Below are 19,271 nucleotides of genomic sequence, written 5' to 3' on the forward strand. Positions count from 1 at the left end.
TTGATAAGAGTTAACGTTGATAAGAGTTAACGTTGATAAGAGTTAACTCTATTTTGAGGAAGGGACACCAGTCCCAAAATGTTAACTCTGATTTTTTTTTTCTTCACAGATGCTGCCAGACCTGCTGAGCTTTTCCAGCAACTTTGTTTTTGTTCCTGATTTACAGCATCCACAGTTCTTTCAGTTTTATTAATCCTCTTGTTTAATGGTAATAATAGAGCGAGGGATGTGCTGGGCTATGAGGTTGCAGTTTGTGCTGGAGTATGATTTTACTGCTGTCTATGGCACATAGCACCTAATAGTTGCCCAGTCTTGAGTTGCTTGTTCTGTTTGAAGTCCGTCCCATCTAGCACAATGATATTGCCACACAATACAGTGTCAGGGTATTCTCTTATGTGAAGGTTGGACTTTGCCTTCAAAGGACTGTGCAATGATCACTCTTATTGTACTATCGTGGACAAATGCATCTGCAGCAGGGCAATGTTTGATGATAGGGGTCAAGCCTGTTTTTCCCTCCCTTCCTGCTGCAGACGCAGTCTAGCAGCCAAGTCCTGACCAGCTTGTTCAGTGGCTGCTGGGTCACTCTTGTTGGTGGACGTTGAAATCCCCCAATATGTTTGCGTTCTGCACCCCTTCTACCCTCGGTGCTTCGTCCAAGTGGTGTTCAACACAGAGGAGCATTGATCGATCAGCCGAGGGAGGACTGTACATGATAATCAGCGGGGGGCTTCCTTTACCATGTTGACCTGGTGCTATGAGACTTCATGGTATCTGAAGTTAATATTGAGAACTCCTCAGGGCAACTCCCTCCTTACTGTATACTTTGCCACCTTTGGGTTTGCACTGTTAGCGGGATAGGTCATATACAGTGATGATGGTGTGTGGGACACTAAAGTATGATTCTGTAGCAAGGCCATGTCAGGCAATAGCTTGATGTGTCTGTGAGATGGCTCTCCCAGTCTAGCCCCTGGATGTCAGCAAGGAAGACTTTGCAGGGTCAACAGGGCTGTTTTAGTCATTCCTGGTGACTAGGTAAATGCCAGGTGGTCCATCCAATTTCCTTTATTTTATTTTTCTTTTTTGCATCTTCTGAGCAATTGTTACAATTGAGTAGTGTGTTAGGCCATTTTAGAGGGCATTTAAGAGTCAGCCACATTGCTGAGAGTCTGGAATCACAGGTAGGCTAGACTAGGTAAAGTTGGCAGTTTCCTTCCTGAAAGGACATAGTGAACCAGACATTTCTTTTCCAACAAAGAGCAATGGTCTTCATGGCCATCGACAGACTCTTAATTCCAGATTTTCATTGAATTTAAATTAATCTGCCATGGTTGGATTTGAAATTGGGTCCCCAGAACATTACCTGGGCCTTTGGATTAATAATCTTGTAAAATCGCTGGACAACTACCACCTCTTCCTGTGGGTTGTTCTCTTACTCACCCGTTGTTGAATTGATTGCATTATGGTTCTGATCACTCTTGATGAATTGTTTTTCATTTTAATAACCTGGTTTAAAGTCAGTTGTGTGAAATGCCAAGAAGATTGACAGCAAAATGATTTTATAAAATCAAGAACAAGTAGTTTGATTACACCAAGATTTTCAGAAGGAAGCATTGGGGAGAAGAGCCAAGTATTTCATTCATTTGAAAGCAAACGATGCTGGAGATCACAGCGAGTCAGGTAGCATCCATGGAGAGCTCTGATAAATAGTCATCTAGACTCAAAAACGTTAGCTTGCTTTCTCTCCATGGATGCTGCCTAACCTGCTGAGATCTTCAGCAATTTTTTTGTTTTCAGTACAGATTCCAGCATCTGCAATAATTTGCCCCTATTTCATTCACTTGCTTGAAACTCAAGACAAAATATCTGACACACCATGTATTTGGAGCATTAAAGGAGAATGGAAAAGTAAGATGGTATCGATGAGTAAGAAAGAACCACCTACCAGATGACAAACTGTTGCTTGTGTTCTTCCTAGGTGGAAGGGGTACACAGACCTCTCCATATGGGGAAACTAGGAATTTGATGAGCTGGAAGGTGGAAAGAAAATATGCTCAATTTTTGAAAAAGTCTGTTGTGATTGTTTTTGGGCTAGATTCTGGGTCTGTAGATTAAGGTGCAAAGTTGGCTTCCAGCAGTGTAATGTGTTCTTCCTGTCGGATGTATGAGATTAGGGAGAATTTCACTGTTTCTGGAAATTATGTCTGAGGAAGTCTGTTTGGATGCAAATTCCATTGGATTGCATGGATTGGTTGGATTGGCAGTTAGAGGCAATGTGGAACTTACAGGAGCCGGAGGTGTGATGTATGGCAGTTTTGGGAAGGTAGAAAAACCGCAGATACAGTCCAGTATAGTAGGAACTGCAGATGCTGGAGAATCTGAGATAACAAGGTGTAGAACTGGTTGAACACGGCAGGCCAAGCAGCATCAGAGGAGCAGGAAACCTGACGTTTCGGGCCTAGACCCTTCTTCAGAGCCTCTGAAGAAGGGTCTAGGCCCAAAACCTCAGCTTTCCTGCTCCTCTGCTGCTTGGCCTGCTGTGTTCATCCAGCTCTACACCTTGAGACAGTCAGGTAGATGGGTGGAGTCTCCTGTTGGCTATCCCCATCTCAAACAAGTATGCTGTTTTAGATAATGTAGGGGGTGATGGCCTCTCGGGGAATATAGCACTGACAACCAGGTTTCTGCTATCGAGACTGGCTCTACTGGAATGAGCAGTATGTCAGGTTCCAAAAGATCGATCGATAGGGGACTTGTAGTCAGGACCATAGACAGACATGTCTGCGGCCAACAGTGAGACATCAGAATGGTGTGTTGCCTGCCTGGTGTCAAGGTCAAAGATGTCTTGGAAAGGATGCAGAATATTCTCAAATGGGAGAGTGACCAGCAGAAAGTCGTTGGGCATGTTGGTACTGTTATATAGGAAGAGACAGGGACGAAGTTTGCGGAGAGAATATAGGAGATTAGGCAGGAGGTTAAAAAGTAGGTCCTCAAGGGTAGTAATATCTGGATTGTTCCTGCTGCCAAGTGCTAGTGAGTTGAAATAGTAGGATAGAGCAGATGAATGTGTGGCTGAGGAGCTGGTGCAGGGGACAGGGATTCGCATTTTTGGATAATTGGGATCTTTTTGGGCTGACCCATATAAGTGACCTGTAAAAGAAGGACGGGTTGAACCTGAATTGGGAGGGGATCAGTACCCTGGTGGAGGCTTTAAAGTATTGGGGGTGGGGGGTATAGTAATGGCACCACATCAGCCAACCTCTCCAGTCTTCTGGCACCTCACCGATGGCTGAGGGGCAACTTTTTCACGCAGAGGGTGGTGCTTGTATGGAATGAGTTGCCAGAGGAAGCAGCGAAGGTGGGTACAATTACAATATTTAAAAGGCATCTGGATAGGTACCTGAATAAGAAGGGTTTAGAGGGATATGGGTCAAATGCTGGCAAATAAGATTAGGTCAGTTTAGGATATCTGATTGGAATGGACAAGTTGGATCAAAGGATCTGTATCCATGCTGTGTAACTCTGACTCTGTATGGTGTGAAGGTGACACAATGTTAAAAAAAAAAAAAAAAAAAAAAAAAATCTGTTTATAGACTTCTTAGTTTCTAGTTTTTAGTTTATAGACTTCTCAAACTTAGTTTGAGTATGTTATTCATTTCAAATAAGCATTAAGAAAGGCAAGCTAATTGATAAAATGACTAACCTTGTGTGTCTTGAGGATTGTCTGCTCCCACATCTTGAAATGGTTGAGTCGCTTTTTGCAGAAGCACTTATTGAAATTAATTGTGTTTGTAATCCAGTATGGAGTATCTTATCTCACACTCCCATTATTCAGACACCAATGATTAGTTTAATTTTGTAGCCATGGGAAACATGGTATACAACTTCTATATACTATAAGCTCTGGTATATTCTAGAGAATTTTAGGGATGGAGGAAACTGGAAGGTATTTTTTCAAATGTGTTGTGTTGTGTTTTTCCAAGATTGAAGCAGAAATTAAAGGTTGCCTGGACTTCCTGCGTGCTGTCTACAATGTCTTTGGATTTACTTTTAAACTTGAACTTTCCACTCGCCCAGAGAAGTTTCTTGGTGATGTTGAAGTCTGGAACGTAGCTGAGAAGGTCAATAATTCTATCTTGCACATTTAGATGCTGTTTAATGCTAATTTTTTTTTTGAGTACTTTTTTAATCAAACTGTCAGTCCCTTTTTCTTTCAGCAACTTGAAAATAGCCTCAATGAGTTTGGTGAGAAGTGGAGTTTGAATCCTGGTGATGGTGCTTTTTATGGGCCCAAGGTAACATAAAATAGTATAATAATATCAAAAACACTCACTATTACAAACAATAAATTTTCTAATGCTTTTTTAAAAAATTATTCCAGATTGACATAAAAATCAAAGATGCTATTGGTAGATATCATCAATGTGCTACAATTCAGTTGGATTTCCAGTTGCCTGTCAGATTTAACTTGACCTATGTGAGGTAAGCCTCCTAAAATGAAGAGCACTTTAAATAGGAAATATGTTCATTTTTGAGCTGTCTTGTATGTGATTAAAATCAAATTTGGTATTCTTTGCCCATATAAAGAGTAAATTTCTTATGTAGAGCAACATAGAACAGTAGAGCACAGTACAGGCCCTTCGGCCGACGATGTTGTGCCGACTTATTAACCTACTCTAAGATCAAAATACCCTGCATACTTTACATTTTACTATCATTCTTGTGCAGTCTCAGGAAATAAAACTTATGTTGATTAAATGATTTCAATAATGAACAATTCAGTTTGATAGTATTAGTGCTATAATTGTGCTGGATAAAGGAACTGAGGGTATTGTTGCTATGTTTGCTGCTGACACAAAGATAGGTGGAGGGATATGTGCTGTTGAGGAGGTGGAGAGTCTGCAGAAGGATTTGGACAGGATAGGAGAATGGGAAAAGAAGTGGCAGATGGGATATAATGTGGGAAAGTGTGAGGTTAAGCACTTTGGTTTGGAAGAACAGAGACGTAGACTATTTTCGAAATGGGGAAAGGCTTCAGAAATCTGAAGCCCGAAGGGACTTGGGAATCCTAGTTCAGGAATCTGTTAAGGCTAACAGGTTCACTTGGTAGTTAGGAGGCAAATGAATTGTTTGAATTAATTTCGAGGGGGTTAGAATACAAGAGTCGGGGGGCACAGCCTCCGAATGAAGGGATGATGCTTTAGAATTGAGATGAGGACGAATTTCTTCAGCCAGAAGGTAGTTAATCTGTGGAACTCATTGTCTTAGAAGGCTGTGGAGGCCAAGTCATTGACTGTCATAGAGTCACACGGCACAGAAACAGACTCTTCGGTCCAACCCGTCCATGCTGACAAAGTCTCCCAAACTAAACTGGTTCCACTTGCCTGTGTTTTGCCCATACCCTTCAAAACCTTTCCTGTTCATATACCTATCCAAATGTGTTTTGAATGTTATAACTGTATCTGCATCTACCGCGTCCTCTGGCAGTTCTTTCCGCACACGAACCACCCTCTGTGTGAAAAAGTTGCCCCTCAGGTCTGTTTTAAATCTTTCTCCACTTACCTTAAAAATGTGCCCCCTAGTTTTGAACTCACCCATGCTAGGAATAAGACCTTCACTATTCACCTGATCCATGTTCCTCATGATTTTATAAACCTCAATAAGGTCACCCCTCTACCTGCTGCGCTCCTAAGAAAAAGTGCCAGCCTATTCAGCTTCCCCTTATAACTCAAACCCTCCAGCCCTGGCAACATCTTGGTAAATCTTTTCTGAATCCTTTCCAATAATATTCATCCTATAGCGGGGTGAGCAGAACTGTACACAAAAGTGGCCTCACCAACATCCTGTACAACCTGAACATGATGTTGCAGCTCCCGTGCTCGGTGGTCTAAGCAACAAAAGCACGAGTGTTAGATGCTGCCTTCACCACCCTATCTGCCTGCGATGCAACTTTCAAACAACTATGTACCTGAACCCCTACATGTCTCTGTTCGATAACGCTATCCAGGGCTTTTCATTAGCTGTGTTAGTCCTGCCTTTGTTTGCTTTTACCAAAATGCAATACATTGCATTTATCCAAATTACACTCCATCTGCCAGTCCTCAGCCCATTGGCCCAGTTGATCCAAAGTATCTTTAAGACAGAGATAGTAAGGGGATCATAGATTACAGGGAGAAGGCAGAAGAGTGAGGTTGAGATTCATTTCAACAGCGATTGAATGGCAGAGCAGATTCTATGGGCCTAACAGCCTAATTCTACTCCAGTGTCTAATGATTTATAATCTCAACACTTATTCTCTGTTATTACTGCCATTAAAATTTAGCAGTCGATCATGAATCAATTGCTCGTCTTGATGTACAGCCAGTATTATAAATCTAATTATTTCCCCCGTTATTAAAGAAAACTTTAACATTCATGTTAAATACAAGAGATGCTGAAATGGTTTCACTTTATTTCACAGTCATGATGGTGTTGACCAGAATAGGCCTGTTATTATTCATCGGGCAATCCTAGGCTCTGTGGAACGAATGATTGCAATTTTGACTGAAAACTATGGTGGCAAATGGTAATGAAAAACTCAATTCTTGTATGTTTCATTTAAGATTTTTTTGAGATTAGTGGATTGTATAATTATTGCTAACATGTAATAACTTCCGAAATAAGTGTTAGACAAACGCTTGTCTGCTTCACCATTTTCAACATTATGTTGAAAAGCTACCAGTTTGAGAGTATCTGTGTGGTACTGATCTGCCATTGGGGAATAAAAACTTAACATTGGATGATCAGAGTGAACTTTAGATATGTAAAGGGCAAAAGAGGCAAAAGTGGGCATTGGTCTGCTGGAAAATGACGCTGAAGAAGTAGTAATGGGAAACAAAGGAATGGCTGAGGAACTGAATAAGTACGTCAGTCTTCACAATGGAAGACATGAGTAATGTCCCAAAAATTCAAGAGTCGGGGGGCAGATGTGTGTATGGTGGCTATCACCCTCCAGAGGGTGCTAGAAAAACTGATAGGTCTGAAGATGGATAAATGCCCTGGACCTGATGGACCACACCCTAGAGTTCTGAAGGAGATAGCTGAAAAGATAGTGGAGGTGTTAGGGCTGATCTTCCAAGAATCACTGGAGTCAGAAAGGCTCCCAGAGGACTGGAAGATTGCTAACGTAACCCCCCTGTTTAAGAAGGGAGTAGGGCAAAAGACGGGAAATTACAGGTCGATTATCCTGACCTCAGTCATTTGTAAGATTTTGGAGTCCATTGTGAAGGATGAGATTTCTGAATACTTGGAAGTGCATGGTAAAATAGGGCAAAGTCAGTATGGTTTCATCAAGGGGAGGCCATGCCTGACAAATCTCTTCGAATTCTTTGAGGAGGTAATGAGAAGGTTATACAAAGGAGGGCCAATGAATGTTATCTACCTGGACTTCCAGAAGGCTTTGACAAGGTGCCACATTACCAAAAGGATGTGGATGCTTTGGAGAGGGTGCAGAGGAGGTTCACAAGGATGTTGCCTGGTATGGGGGAGGGGCACTAGCTATGAAGAGAGGTTGAATAGATTAGGATTATTTACATTAGAAAGACGGAGGTTGAGGAGGGACCTGATTGAGATCTACAAAATCATGAGAGGTATAGACAGGGTGGATAGCAAGAAGCTTTTTCCCCAGGGTGGGGGACTCAATTACTAGGGATCACGATTTCAAGGTGAGAGGGGAAAAGTTCTTTACGCAGAGGGTGGTGGGTGCCTGGAACAAGTTGCCAGCGGAGATGGTAGAGGTGGGCACGATAGCGTCATTTAAGCTGTATCTAGACAGATACATGAATGGGCAGGGAGCAGAAGGATACAGATCCTTGGAAGATAGGTGACAGGTTTAGATAGAGGATCTGGATCGGCGCAGGCTTGGAGGGCCGAAGGGCCTGTTCCTGTGCTGTAATTTTCTTTGTTCTTTGTGCCGCACGGGCGGCTGCTGAGTAAGATAAAGGCCCGTGGTGTTAGAAGCAAGGTGCTAGCATGGATAGAAGATTGGCTGTCTGGCAGAAAGCAGAGAGTGGCGTTAAAAGGATCTTCCTCAGGATGGCAGCTGGCGACTAGTGGAGTTCCGCAAGGGTCCGTGTTGGGACCACTACTTTTCACTTTATACGTTAATGATCTACTGGAACTGAGGGCATTCTGGCTAAGTTTGCAGATGATACAAAGATAGGTGGAGGGAGAGGTCGTATTGAGGAGCTGGGGAGGCTGCAGAAGGATTTAGACAGGTTAGGAGAGGGGCAAAGAAGTGGCAGATGGAATACAACGTGGAAGTGTGAGGTCATGCACTTTGGTGAGAAGAAGAGAGGCAAAGACTGTTTTCTAATTGGGGAGAAAATTCAGAAATCTGAAGTGCAAGGGACTTGGGAGTCCTAGTCCAGGATTCTCTTAAGATAAACTTGCAGGTTGAGTTGGTAGTTAAGAAGGCAAATATAATGTTGGCACTTATTTTGAGAGGACTAGACTATAAAAGCAGGGATGCACTTCTGGGGCTTTATAAAGTGCTGGTCAGACCACATTTAGAGTATTGTGAGCAACATATCTCGGGAGGAATGTACTGGCCCTGGAGTGGGACCAGAGGAGGTTCACGAGAATGATCCCAGGAATGAAAGGCTTAACAAATGAGGACTCTGGGTTTATACTCAATGGAGTTTCGAAGGATGATGGGGGATCTAACTGAAACGTAAAGAATACTGATTCGGCCTGGACAGACCGGTTATTGGGAAGATGTTTCCATTGACAGGAAAGACTAGGACCGAGGGCACAACCTTAGTGTAAAGGGAAGACTCTTTAGAACAGAGTTGAGGAGAAACTTCTTCAGCCAGACAGTGGTGAATCGATGGAATTCATTGCCACAGAAGGCTGTGGAGGCCAAGTCATTGAGAATATTTAAGACAGACAGAGAGAGGTTCTTGATCATCAAGGGGACCAAAGGTTTATGGGGAGAATGGGGTTGAGAAACTTACCAGCCGTGATTGAATGGTGGAGCATTCAATGGGCTGAATGGCCTAACATCTGCTCCTGTGTCTTATGTCAGCTGAATAAGAACTGTAATCAATGTGCTGAATATTTGCTATTTATCTGAACTGCTTTGAGGAGATGTTTGAGTTCTTCTAGGGTGGGAGAGCCAATTTGCACCAGCCTTATTGAATAGCTTTTTTGATGTCTAGGAACAAACGACCGCTGAAGTAATGGTGAGAGGTTGTTGGCATTATCTGAAATATGCTGCAATTTTTACTTTGCAGGCCTCTCTGGCTGTCTCCACGTCAAGTTATGGTTGTACCTGTGGGACCTACATGTGAAGAATATGCACAACAGGTAAAGTCTGAAGATACAAATATTTTATAGTTTCCTTATTATGGAGTAGATTTATGAATGTGTTTTGAGAATATTCAGGGCAAAAGCAGTAGTACTGTTTGTAAGATTCTGGTTCATGTTTGTTATTGTTTATATGTGGTGTTTTCTCCTTTGACCCATTCTCGGAGTGTGTTTAGAATCCTGGGAGAAATTTGAGTTGTTGAATCCAGTTACAAACCTTGGTGTTGCTAGCTTAAGGGGATATGGAACAGAAGCAGAGCACTGGTGGCAGGAGAACATTTTCTGTGTACACGTGGAATAAAAGAATTATAAATGTTTCTTGGATTTTGAGATTATTAATAGATTTAATTTTTGTACTGTATATGGCTTACTAGACAAGTTAAAGTGTCATCCTCAAATCCTTTTATATTGATCAACAGAGAATCCACTGGCGTGTTTGATTAATTTTCAAGGCTGATTAATACATTCATCCCAATGCAAGTTGTGCATAGACTTTGAAGGGTTTGTTAAAGATGTTTGATTTACCACTAGGAGGTTCAATACAGTGCCCCACAAGGAAGTTGTAACTCATGGAATAAGAGGTACAGAAGCAAGGTGGATACAAAGCTGAGTATGGCATACAGAGTAATGGTCATTAGATACTTTTGGGCCAGAATAAGGTTTGTAGTGGAGTTTCCCAGCGGTTGGTATTGGGATCCTTGATTTTCTTGATGTATGTTAATGATCAGGATCTCGATGTTCTAGGGACAATTTCAAAGTTTGTGGGTGATTTCAGCCTTTAAATCGGTGTAAAATGTGAGGCGGACAGTGGAGAAATTCAAAAGGACATAGACCATAGTGTCATAGAGAGAATAAGGGCTCTTCAGCCTACTATGTCTGTGCTGTCCAACAAACCCCAAACTACACTAATCCCGTTTACCTGCATTTGGTCCATAGCCCTGGCATTTTAAGTATTCATCCAGCTGCTTCTCAAATGTTGCTGGAGTACTTTCCTGTACCATCCTCTCATGCAGCATATTCCATATGTTTACCACCTCTGGGTGAAAAAAAATTCCTCAGATCTCTTCTAAACCATTTACTTCTCATCTTAAACTTCTGCCCTATGATCTAAGCCATGTGGGCAGCATGGTGGTTCAGTGGTTCACAGCACTAGGGACCCAGGTTCGATTCCAGCTTTGGGCAACTGTGTGGAGTTTGCATATTCTCCTTGTGTCTGCACAGGTTTCCTCCCACACTCCAAAGATGTGCATGTTAGGTGGATCGGTGACACTAAATTGCCCATGGTATCCAGGGAGTGCAGGTTAGGTGGATTAGCCATGGGATACGCAGGATTACAGGGCTAGGGTAGGAGGTGGATCTGGGCGGGATGCTCTTCCGAGAGTTGGTATGGACTTGATGGGCTGAATGGCCTACTTCCACACTGTAGGGATTCTGTAATTCTATGTCTGCCATGGTGAAGAGATTCTATGATCTACTCTATGCCTGTTCCTGACCAATTTATACTGTTGACTCATCTGTAATTACCTGGTCTATCCCTGCTGTCCTTCTTGAACAAAGGAACCACTTCAGCTATCCTCCAGTCATCCGGCACTTCTCCTGTGGCCAGCAAAGTATTGAATGTATCTGTCAGAGCCCAAGCAATCTTCTCCCTTGCCTCCCATAGCAGCCTGGGATACATCTTGTCAAGTCCTGGGGATTTATGTACCTGTATAATCACTAAAACATCTAATACCTTCTACTTATTACAGGTTAGTATAATGGGTAGAGAGCTGGCAGATGAAACTGAATGTAGAAAAATGTAAGTTATTGCATTTTGTTAACAAGAATGTGGACAGACAATATAAAATATGAGATACAATTCTGAGGATTTGCAGGAGCAGAGGAACCTGGGTGTATATGTGCACAGATCATTGAAGGTGGCAGGATGAGTGAAAAGAGCAGTTACTAAAGCATACAGTATCTTTGACTTTAATAATAGGCACGGAGTACACGAGCAAGGAAGATATGCTAAACTTGTATAAGCTTCTCATCAGACCTCAGCTGGAGTATTGTCTACAAGTTTTGCGCACCACACTATATAGAAAGGAAGTGAATGCATTTGAGAAATTGTGGAAGAGACTTACAGAAATTGTTCAATGGATGAGAAACTTCATTTCTGAGGGTAGATTGGAGAGGTTGGGACTGTTCTCTGCAGAGAGAAGGCGGCCAAGAGGTGATCTAATATGTTTTTTAAGTTATGAGCGAGCTAGATGGGGAGATGTTCCCACGCATGAAAGACTCAAGGACTTGGTGCCTCTACTATTTCAAAGTGTTCACCTTTTATTCTTCACAACTTCAATGAAATCAGAACCACGAATCAAATATTCAGTGATATGTGATTTTTTTTTTGAAAGGACAGGCAGGAAGATAGTATTGGGATAGTATTGTACAGGATGAAATAAGTTCTATAGCAAGAAATGATCTTGCATTGAAAGGTATTGAATCCATATGGGCAGAGGTAAGAAATAAAAAGGCAAGATGCTGTTAGGTGGAGTCTATAGGGACCCTAACAGTGGGTGACTGAGAATAAATCACAAGATAATGAGGCGTGTAGGAAAGGCTGTGTGTTAATCATGGATAATTTTAATCTCCTTGTAGATGAGGATCTACCATCTTTACTGCTTCATCAATGACATCACCCCCCCACCCCATCATAAAGTCAGAGTGGGAGTGTTTGCTGCTGATTGTGCAATGTTTAGCACCATTTGTGAATCCTCAGATACTGAAGCAGTCTGTGTTCACATTCATTTGCCAGCATTTAGCCCATGTCCCTCTAAACCCTTCCTACTCATGTACCCATCCAGATGTCTTTTAAATGTTGTACGCACCTCCACCACTTGCTCTGTCTGCTTGTTCCATACATGCACCACTCTCTGCGTGAAAAAGTTACTTCTTGGGTCTCTTTTAAGTTGTTCCCCTCTTACCTTAAACCTATGCCCTCCAGTTTTGGACTCCCCTTGTCTATTTACCCTATCCATGCCCCTTGTGATTTTATAAATATCTATAAGGTCACCCCTCAGCCTCTGACGCTCCAGGGAAAAATGCCCCAACCTATTCCTATAGCTTCAAAGTTTTACATGGCTATTGAGGCACCAGGAAATAACCAGTCTGAAAGTTGTTTTCTTGTTTGCCCTATCTGAAATGATAAAAATGAATGTGTGCTTGAAATGTTCTTTGTGTTCATTCACAGTTGACATAATCCTGCCTTTGCATTTAGGGCCTTCCGGTCTGATTTACTGGCAGTACACTGATCTTCGTGTTGCACTCGGTGTTGCCACACTTTTCTTCTTTGAAGTATTGCTGTAGAAAATCTTTCTGTTAGAAAACTGAGCTGACGTTATATTTTGTACAGTTTATTCAGTCTATTTTGTTTAACATTTGAAAGGAAAATGAGAAGAGGATTGAAAGTTTAGAGCCTTTCACCAACATGATTTTGATTTTTTTTAAAATTCTACTGAGGAGTTTGGGAAGATAATTTAGTGCAAAAGAGGTTTACCAGGATTTTGCCTGGCTTGGAGTGTAATAGATATATGGTGAGGTTGGACAAACTTAGATTGACTTTGCTAGATTGTCAGAGGCTGAAGGATGACCTGATAAAAGGATATAAAATTTAAGAAGCATGGATAGGGTGGATACTCGGACTATTCTTTCCCCCCAGGATGGAAATGCCAAATACTAGGGGGCATAGGTTTGAGGGATAAGTTTAGAGGAGATATGTGAGGAAAGTATTTTTACATAGATGACGGTAGATGCTTGGAACGTGGTACCAGGAGAGGTGGTAGAAGCAGATCTGTTAGCAAAGTTTAAGAGACATTTAGACAGGCAGATGAACAGGAGGGAATAGAGGGATCCAGACCATGTGCAGGCAGATGGGATCAATTTAGAATTGCATCATGGTCAGCACAGACATGGTGGGTGGAAGGGCCTATTCCTGTGCTGTACTGTTCTGTCTTCTGTAATTAACAGAGATGGTGGGGTTCAATGTGATAGAATGATGAATGGGAGCAGTATTGATGAACTCTATGGCTGAATGACTTTTTCACTCTGGATTTTCTCATGTAGAAACAAAGCTTATCATTTGTAATTCCTTGGTGTGCATTCTGATGTGAAATGAATTATATTAAAGTTATTTTGTTGGGAACAAAGTCACAGCCACTCAAGGTTCTTCGTTCTTTTAGACAGAAAAAAAGCAGTTTCGGTAATGTTGTTTCTTTGATATGATTAGGTTCAACAGCAATTTCATGATGCTGGGTTAATGTCTGACGTTGACCTCGATCAAGGATGTACACTGAACAAGAAGATCCGAAATGCACAACTTGCTCAATATAACTTTATCCTTGGTAAGCTTTATAAATCTTTTCACAATGTAGTTGGTGAAGTTGTTTGAAAGAACTGTAACATCCTTCTATACTTTGGACTATGTCTATTTTATTCTGTTTGATTATTTATGCTATGGTCTTTTTTTGCTTATTGGCCCACTAATACTCAATATAACTGCCTTTCCTCAATAGCCTTTGTGGTTAATGACACTGCCTGATATGCTGAATAGATCAAGAGGTTTAAGATAGGATTACTTATTTCATAGATTTCAACTGCAATAGCCTTCATGTCTAACCACAATCCAGTTGGAAGGAGAAAAGCTGCTATCAGTAAAATGGATTGTCTTAAAAATTCAACTGGTTCGCTAATGACTCAAGAAAGGAAACTGGTTTTCCTTGCGGTGCTGGCTAATATGTGACTTCAGTCCTATATCATTGCAGCTGACTCTGAATTCCCTTCTGAAGTGGCCTAATAGGGATAAATAATAAATTCTGAGAGAACCCATTCTGAAGAAGGGTCACTGGACCCAAAATATTAACTCTGATTTCTCTCCAATTATGCTGTCAGACCTGCTGAGCTTTTCCAGCAATTTGTTTTTGTTTCTGATTTCTAGCATCCACCGTTTTCATTTGATATATACTAAATACCTTGCTGGTGATGCCTCCATTCTAAGAGTTTAAAAAAAAGTGTTATACTCATTCTGATCATTAGTGGGTCTATTTAAATTTCTTTGCAGTTTTTTTAGATTTATTTATTTATTGTCACACATATCTGGAAACATAGAGTGAAAGGTGTTTTGTTACCACAATCTGGTGCCATTCTGAGTTACAAAAAGAATAAAAAGAAATTGCATAAATAGAGTTCATCTCTTGTACAAGGGGTCTTCAAACACAGCTCCAGGGTTTCTGCAAAGTGTTTGCAAGTTGTCCCAGGCCTCAGAGTTCCTGCTCCGGGTACAGTAACGACAACCCTGCCATGTGTCCATGCCTCAGGCATACCACAGCCAGGAGTCTGTGCTCTGGGCCTACTGCAGCCAGAAGGTTTGATGTCTCTCAAAGTTCTCTGAGCGAGGACAGGTGAATTATATGCACTTATCAGGTCAACAATGCTCTGTAGCTAGGAAAGGAACAAGGCAGCTTCGAGACAATCAAGGCCGTGAACTATTTCTCTCTAAAATGCAGTCACCAGTTGACTGGTTGCATGCCAGAGGTTGTAGCTGCATTGCTGTCATTGTTGCACCTGTCCCTCTTAGTATCCACAGGCCTGGGGTTCACTCTAACCTGGATGATTGCCTCGGTGTCATTCTCAAACAGCACCAACCTGTAGTGTGATGATATGGAAGTGCCATTTTTGTTCCTGGCAGCTGTATTTCCTGCAAACCCGTGTCTCTGCACAGTCACAGCAGCCTTTTATGGATTAGACTTAGCATTTGTGCCAAAATATGGAATATTTTCAGCACTTAATTGGACAAAACAATACTATGAATCAGTAGCTAAAGTGTCTAAAACAATTAATGTTATGAACTGGGATGTTTTATGTTTCTTTAGCTGTGATTAAAGTACCAAATAAAGTTTTCGTAGGGAAATATTCCACCACGCACGTCAGAGTGCAAATTATCACTGACATGAGTCATGTCAGGAGATCTTTCAACGCTATCATGATGGGAGGAAGAGCAAGAGAATCATTCTAGTACATCAGCTTGTGTGTAATACTGTGCATCTGTTTTATTGGCATGCCTGTCAGTCATTTCAAAGCATTATCATTTGCATTGATGTAGAATATTGTTTGGAATCATTTTATCTGTGTAGCAATTAATTCAAGGTAAAATACAAGGTATTGAAGTATGTTATTACATTTGCAGTGGTTGGTGAAAAAGAGAAGAGCAGTGGAACTGTAAATGTGCGCACAAGAGACAACAAGGTGCACGGGGAGCGCACAATATTTGAAACCATTCAGAGGCTTTTGCAGCACAAGAAATCCAGAAGTAAACATGCTGAAGAGGATTTCTAAGACTTTTGGAATCCTGCCATATACACCTGTAGCCAAATAAGCGCAGTTTCAATTTTTTTTATTGGGAAAGGGAAAGCAATGATTCCATTCTAAAAATCTTAATTTCCAAGCATCTATCACAAACTTTGTCTGGCAACATGGTCAATAATGTTAATTGTAGGTCAAGAATTAAAGTTATTGTTTCAATTTCTGCATAATGGTAATTTCTTGCATGAAAATGATTTTGAAAATACTTTAAAACTATTTGTAGTTTTTTCTGTAATTCATTTTTCAGCATTTTTATCAAGTACTTTGACTCACAACTGAACAGAAGGAATTAACACCCCCAATAAAATACATTTCCTTCAATATCGATCAGTTTTTATTGCAGTATTGTGTTATTGAATTCACCCTTTTCCTTTATATGTATGAATGGCTTTTCTCCCCCAAGATCACCTTTTAAGGGAGGATATCTATATTCTTTACATCCAAATGAACTTCAGTCTTGAAGAAAATATTAGACTGTTGTAGTTTAATTGCTATTAGAGTTAAATCTTTAAATCTATTTAACAGTTTAAAAACCAAAAGGCTTTTTTAAAAAAAAACAAATAGTCACTTTCTCCATGTTGTCAGGTGTTGGCTGGCAGTCTCTCAATTTCAGCCTGTTCAGTACTCTTTCCACATCAGTGAGTGGCAGTAGTACTGGCACCACTTTTCTTTCCTTGAACCCAAGGAATTTGTAACCTCTGCATTCAAAAGGAAATGTCTAAAGGCAAGGGAGAAAAGTCTGTAGATATCTATCCTTTATACCTTGTGGTAGGGATAACCCTACCTCCCACATCCTCCAATTTATACTTGTAAGTTGGGGCCATGTTGATTTGAAATCCCACAAAAAGCACTTTGTTGTTCAACCACAACTGGAGAGCCACTCTACAAAAGGCACAATATGCTCAATCTTGCAAGAGGTTAATGGGCCAGATGTAATAATGCTGTGTCATAAACATTTCCAGCCACACTATCATCCCTCACTTGAGCATCATGTGCATTTCCCTGAAATAATACTCGCAGGAGCATAATATGTGGGTGCAATCCATCTCAGACGGCAGTTGTAATTATCATCCCAGAATTTGGTTAGTTTCCTTTGTATTTCCTTGTATCTTGATTGTTGTCATGTTCCTCATGATTATTAATGTCATTTGGCAAGAGGCTAATGGAGGCAAGTGGTGTTAGCAGAGACTTGGCTTGGAGGTCAGTTAACACCGGACTCTGTATGATGAAAGGGGATTGCACCTTCCCATCAGCTTAATTGTTTGCAACAAAGGAATGTTTACAGGTCACATTCCACTTCCAACTTATTGGCTGACACTGGCATCAATGGACACTGACTTACTATTAGTTGTTTAAATGTCTGGATTTTGCAGTCAGCAGTGGTGACCTTTGACTTCAAACAATTACAAATGATTGGCGATAACCAGGTGTAGAGCTGGATGAACACAGCAGGCCGAGCAGGAAGGCTAATGTTTCGGGCCTAGACCCTTCTTCAGAAAATTTTCTGAAGAAGGGTCTAGGCCCGAAACGTCAGCCTTCCTGCTCCTCTGATGCTGCTTGGCCTGCTGTGTTCATCCACCTTTGCACCTTGTTATCTCAGATTCTCCAGCATCTGCAGTTCCTACTATCTCTGAAACAAATGATTGATGCCTGGGGTGGGTTTTCCCTTGCAAATGTCAATTTGCATCTGATCAAATTCAGGAGATTGCCAGGTATCCAGCACCAGTAATATTGTTGAACAAAATAAATGGGCACAGTGAAATAGTCCCACAGATGGCAAACCAGAAAGTAAATGCAGTGAATTTTTTTTGCTTGTTATTAATAATTTATTTCACTCTAATCGTTAATGATGTAACAAGGGATTAAGATAATAGTAATAAATGAAAATGAACTTGAGTTGGAGAAACGAGTTTCCACAAATACAAAAGGTTTCAGATAGTATTGCTGTTCATTATTTATTAACTTAGTATGTTGTTAAAAACTTAAGTTAACTCATTCAATAAGCCGCGGCAAATATATGATTTTGCATCAAGTATTTAATTTGTGATTTGTACTTACTGCTGCCTGGAGAGACTTCTAACACGCCCTATAGAATAGCAACGAATTACTGACAGCATCTTCTGAAGTTCTGCATTTAATTGAGCACCTGTAGGCCTCAGAAGCTGTCAGGATTGGCAAATTGCAGTGAGTAACTCGCCTTCTGACTCCTGAAAGCCTGTCCACCATCTACAAAGATACAGAAGCCTGAACACACGCACGAGCAGGTTCAGCAACAGCTTCTTCTTGGCCCTATCAGACTGATGAATGGACTCTCTCTAGCCTTAAATAATGCTGATCTTGCTAATATTGATCTCACCTAGCACACGCCCCGTGTAATGTAACCTGTATGCCTCCAAGTTTTTTTGAGCTGTACATCCTTTGCTTACTATGATCTGCCTGTACTGATTGTAAACAAAGCTTTTCACTGTATTTCGGTACGTGACCATAAATAAATCAAGGCACAAGTCAGGAGTGTGATGGAATACTCCCCACTTAAGAATACAGGCCAAAGCAGCCTGCGTGATTGACACTGCATTCACTCCCTCCTCTGACACTCGGTCGTAGCAGCGTGTACTAGCCACGACAAGAGGCACTGCAGACATTCACCAAAGATCCTCAGACAGCACCTTCCAAACCTATGACCACTTCCACCTGGAAGGGCGAGGACAGCACATACTCGGGAGCACCACTACCTTCAAATTATCCTCCAAGCTACGTACTAACCTAACTTTGAAGAATATCGTAATTATTTCACTGTCACTGGGTCAAAATCCTGGAATTCCCTCCCTCATGGCATTGTGGGTCAACCTACTGCAGGTGGACTGCAGCAAAGAAGGCAGCTCACCACCACCTTCTCAAGGGCAACTAGGGATGGGCAATAAATGCTGGCCAGCCAGTGACACCCAAATCCCACAAAATAAATAAACAAAAAAATGCAGCAAATTACAATGTCACATGGAAGAATCTGTATCCACAGCAAAGTGTAGCAGATATCATTAGCTATAGTAAGTACAGTTGTGTGCAGCCTTTTCTGCTTTCTCTCTGCCCCATCTAATCTTTCCAAAATCTATCAGTTCAGCAAGAAATGTAAACACCACCTAAACGTTCATTAATCTCCCGTAAAATATGCATTTTAGACAATTTTGATATATTTGTAGAAGGGATTATTGGCAGAAACATCTCCGATGGTTATTTTTCTTTTTTTAAAATCGGTTAAATGTTGAAACTTAATTTTTAAAATGAGGCGGGATAAATACTTTCACTTGGAGATCACATGGCAATTTGACCTTCCAGCGAATAGTTTCTTTTCCCGTAATAAAGTTCAGTGACAATCTGAGAACGTGAGCTATCTACCCGGCTTTCGAAGGTCAGTGTAAGTTGGCAGGAGCGCGGAAGTGTTTTGCGTTAGAAGTCAAGGTTAATGATTTGTTGGACTTTCTCTTATCACGTATCATTTGTTGTAGAGCAAATAGGAAAGGGCTGGTCTCATTATA

At 41.2% G+C, this 19,271-nt stretch overlaps 2 protein-coding genes and 1 long non-coding RNA gene across 4 annotated transcripts in view; 2 read left to right on the forward strand and 1 right to left on the reverse strand.

Annotated features, from left to right (window-relative positions):
* tars1 (threonyl-tRNA synthetase 1) overlaps positions 1–16,063 on the forward strand; it is a 34,591-nt gene extending 18,528 nt beyond the window's left edge. For both annotated transcript variants that reach the window (XM_020527375.2, XM_048605293.1), the window contains 7 exons: positions 3,981–4,118; positions 4,215–4,292; positions 4,379–4,479; positions 6,458–6,562; positions 9,270–9,342; positions 13,607–13,721; positions 15,563–16,063. In XM_020527375.2, coding sequence (XP_020382964.1) covers positions 3,981–4,118; positions 4,215–4,292; positions 4,379–4,479; positions 6,458–6,562; positions 9,270–9,342; positions 13,607–13,721; positions 15,563–15,711 — 759 coding nt within the window. In that variant the 3' untranslated portion in view covers positions 15,712–16,063. The remainder of the gene's footprint in view (positions 1–3,980; positions 4,119–4,214; positions 4,293–4,378; positions 4,480–6,457; positions 6,563–9,269; positions 9,343–13,606; positions 13,722–15,562) is intronic.
* The window catches only part of LOC125484861, a 30,470-nt gene that overhangs the window by 3,559 nt on the left and 7,640 nt on the right, over positions 1–19,271 (reverse strand). Inside the window, exon 4 of the long non-coding RNA XR_007263672.1 lies at positions 1,943–2,027. This is a non-coding gene — a long non-coding RNA (uncharacterized LOC125484861). The remainder of the gene's footprint in view (positions 1–1,942; positions 2,028–19,271) is intronic.
* The window catches only part of LOC109927376 (NAD(P) transhydrogenase, mitochondrial), a 171,910-nt gene continuing 171,739 nt past the window's right edge, over positions 19,101–19,271 (forward strand). Inside the window, exon 1 of the mRNA XM_020527372.2 lies at positions 19,101–19,150. The gene's annotated coding sequence lies outside the window, so the exon portion shown is untranslated. The remainder of the gene's footprint in view (positions 19,151–19,271) is intronic.

This window comes from Rhincodon typus, chromosome 1 (assembly GCF_021869965.1).
Source record: "Rhincodon typus isolate 14 chromosome 1, sRhiTyp1.1, whole genome shotgun sequence".
In the NCBI taxonomy this organism is placed as follows: domain Eukaryota; kingdom Metazoa; phylum Chordata; class Chondrichthyes; order Orectolobiformes; family Rhincodontidae; genus Rhincodon; species Rhincodon typus.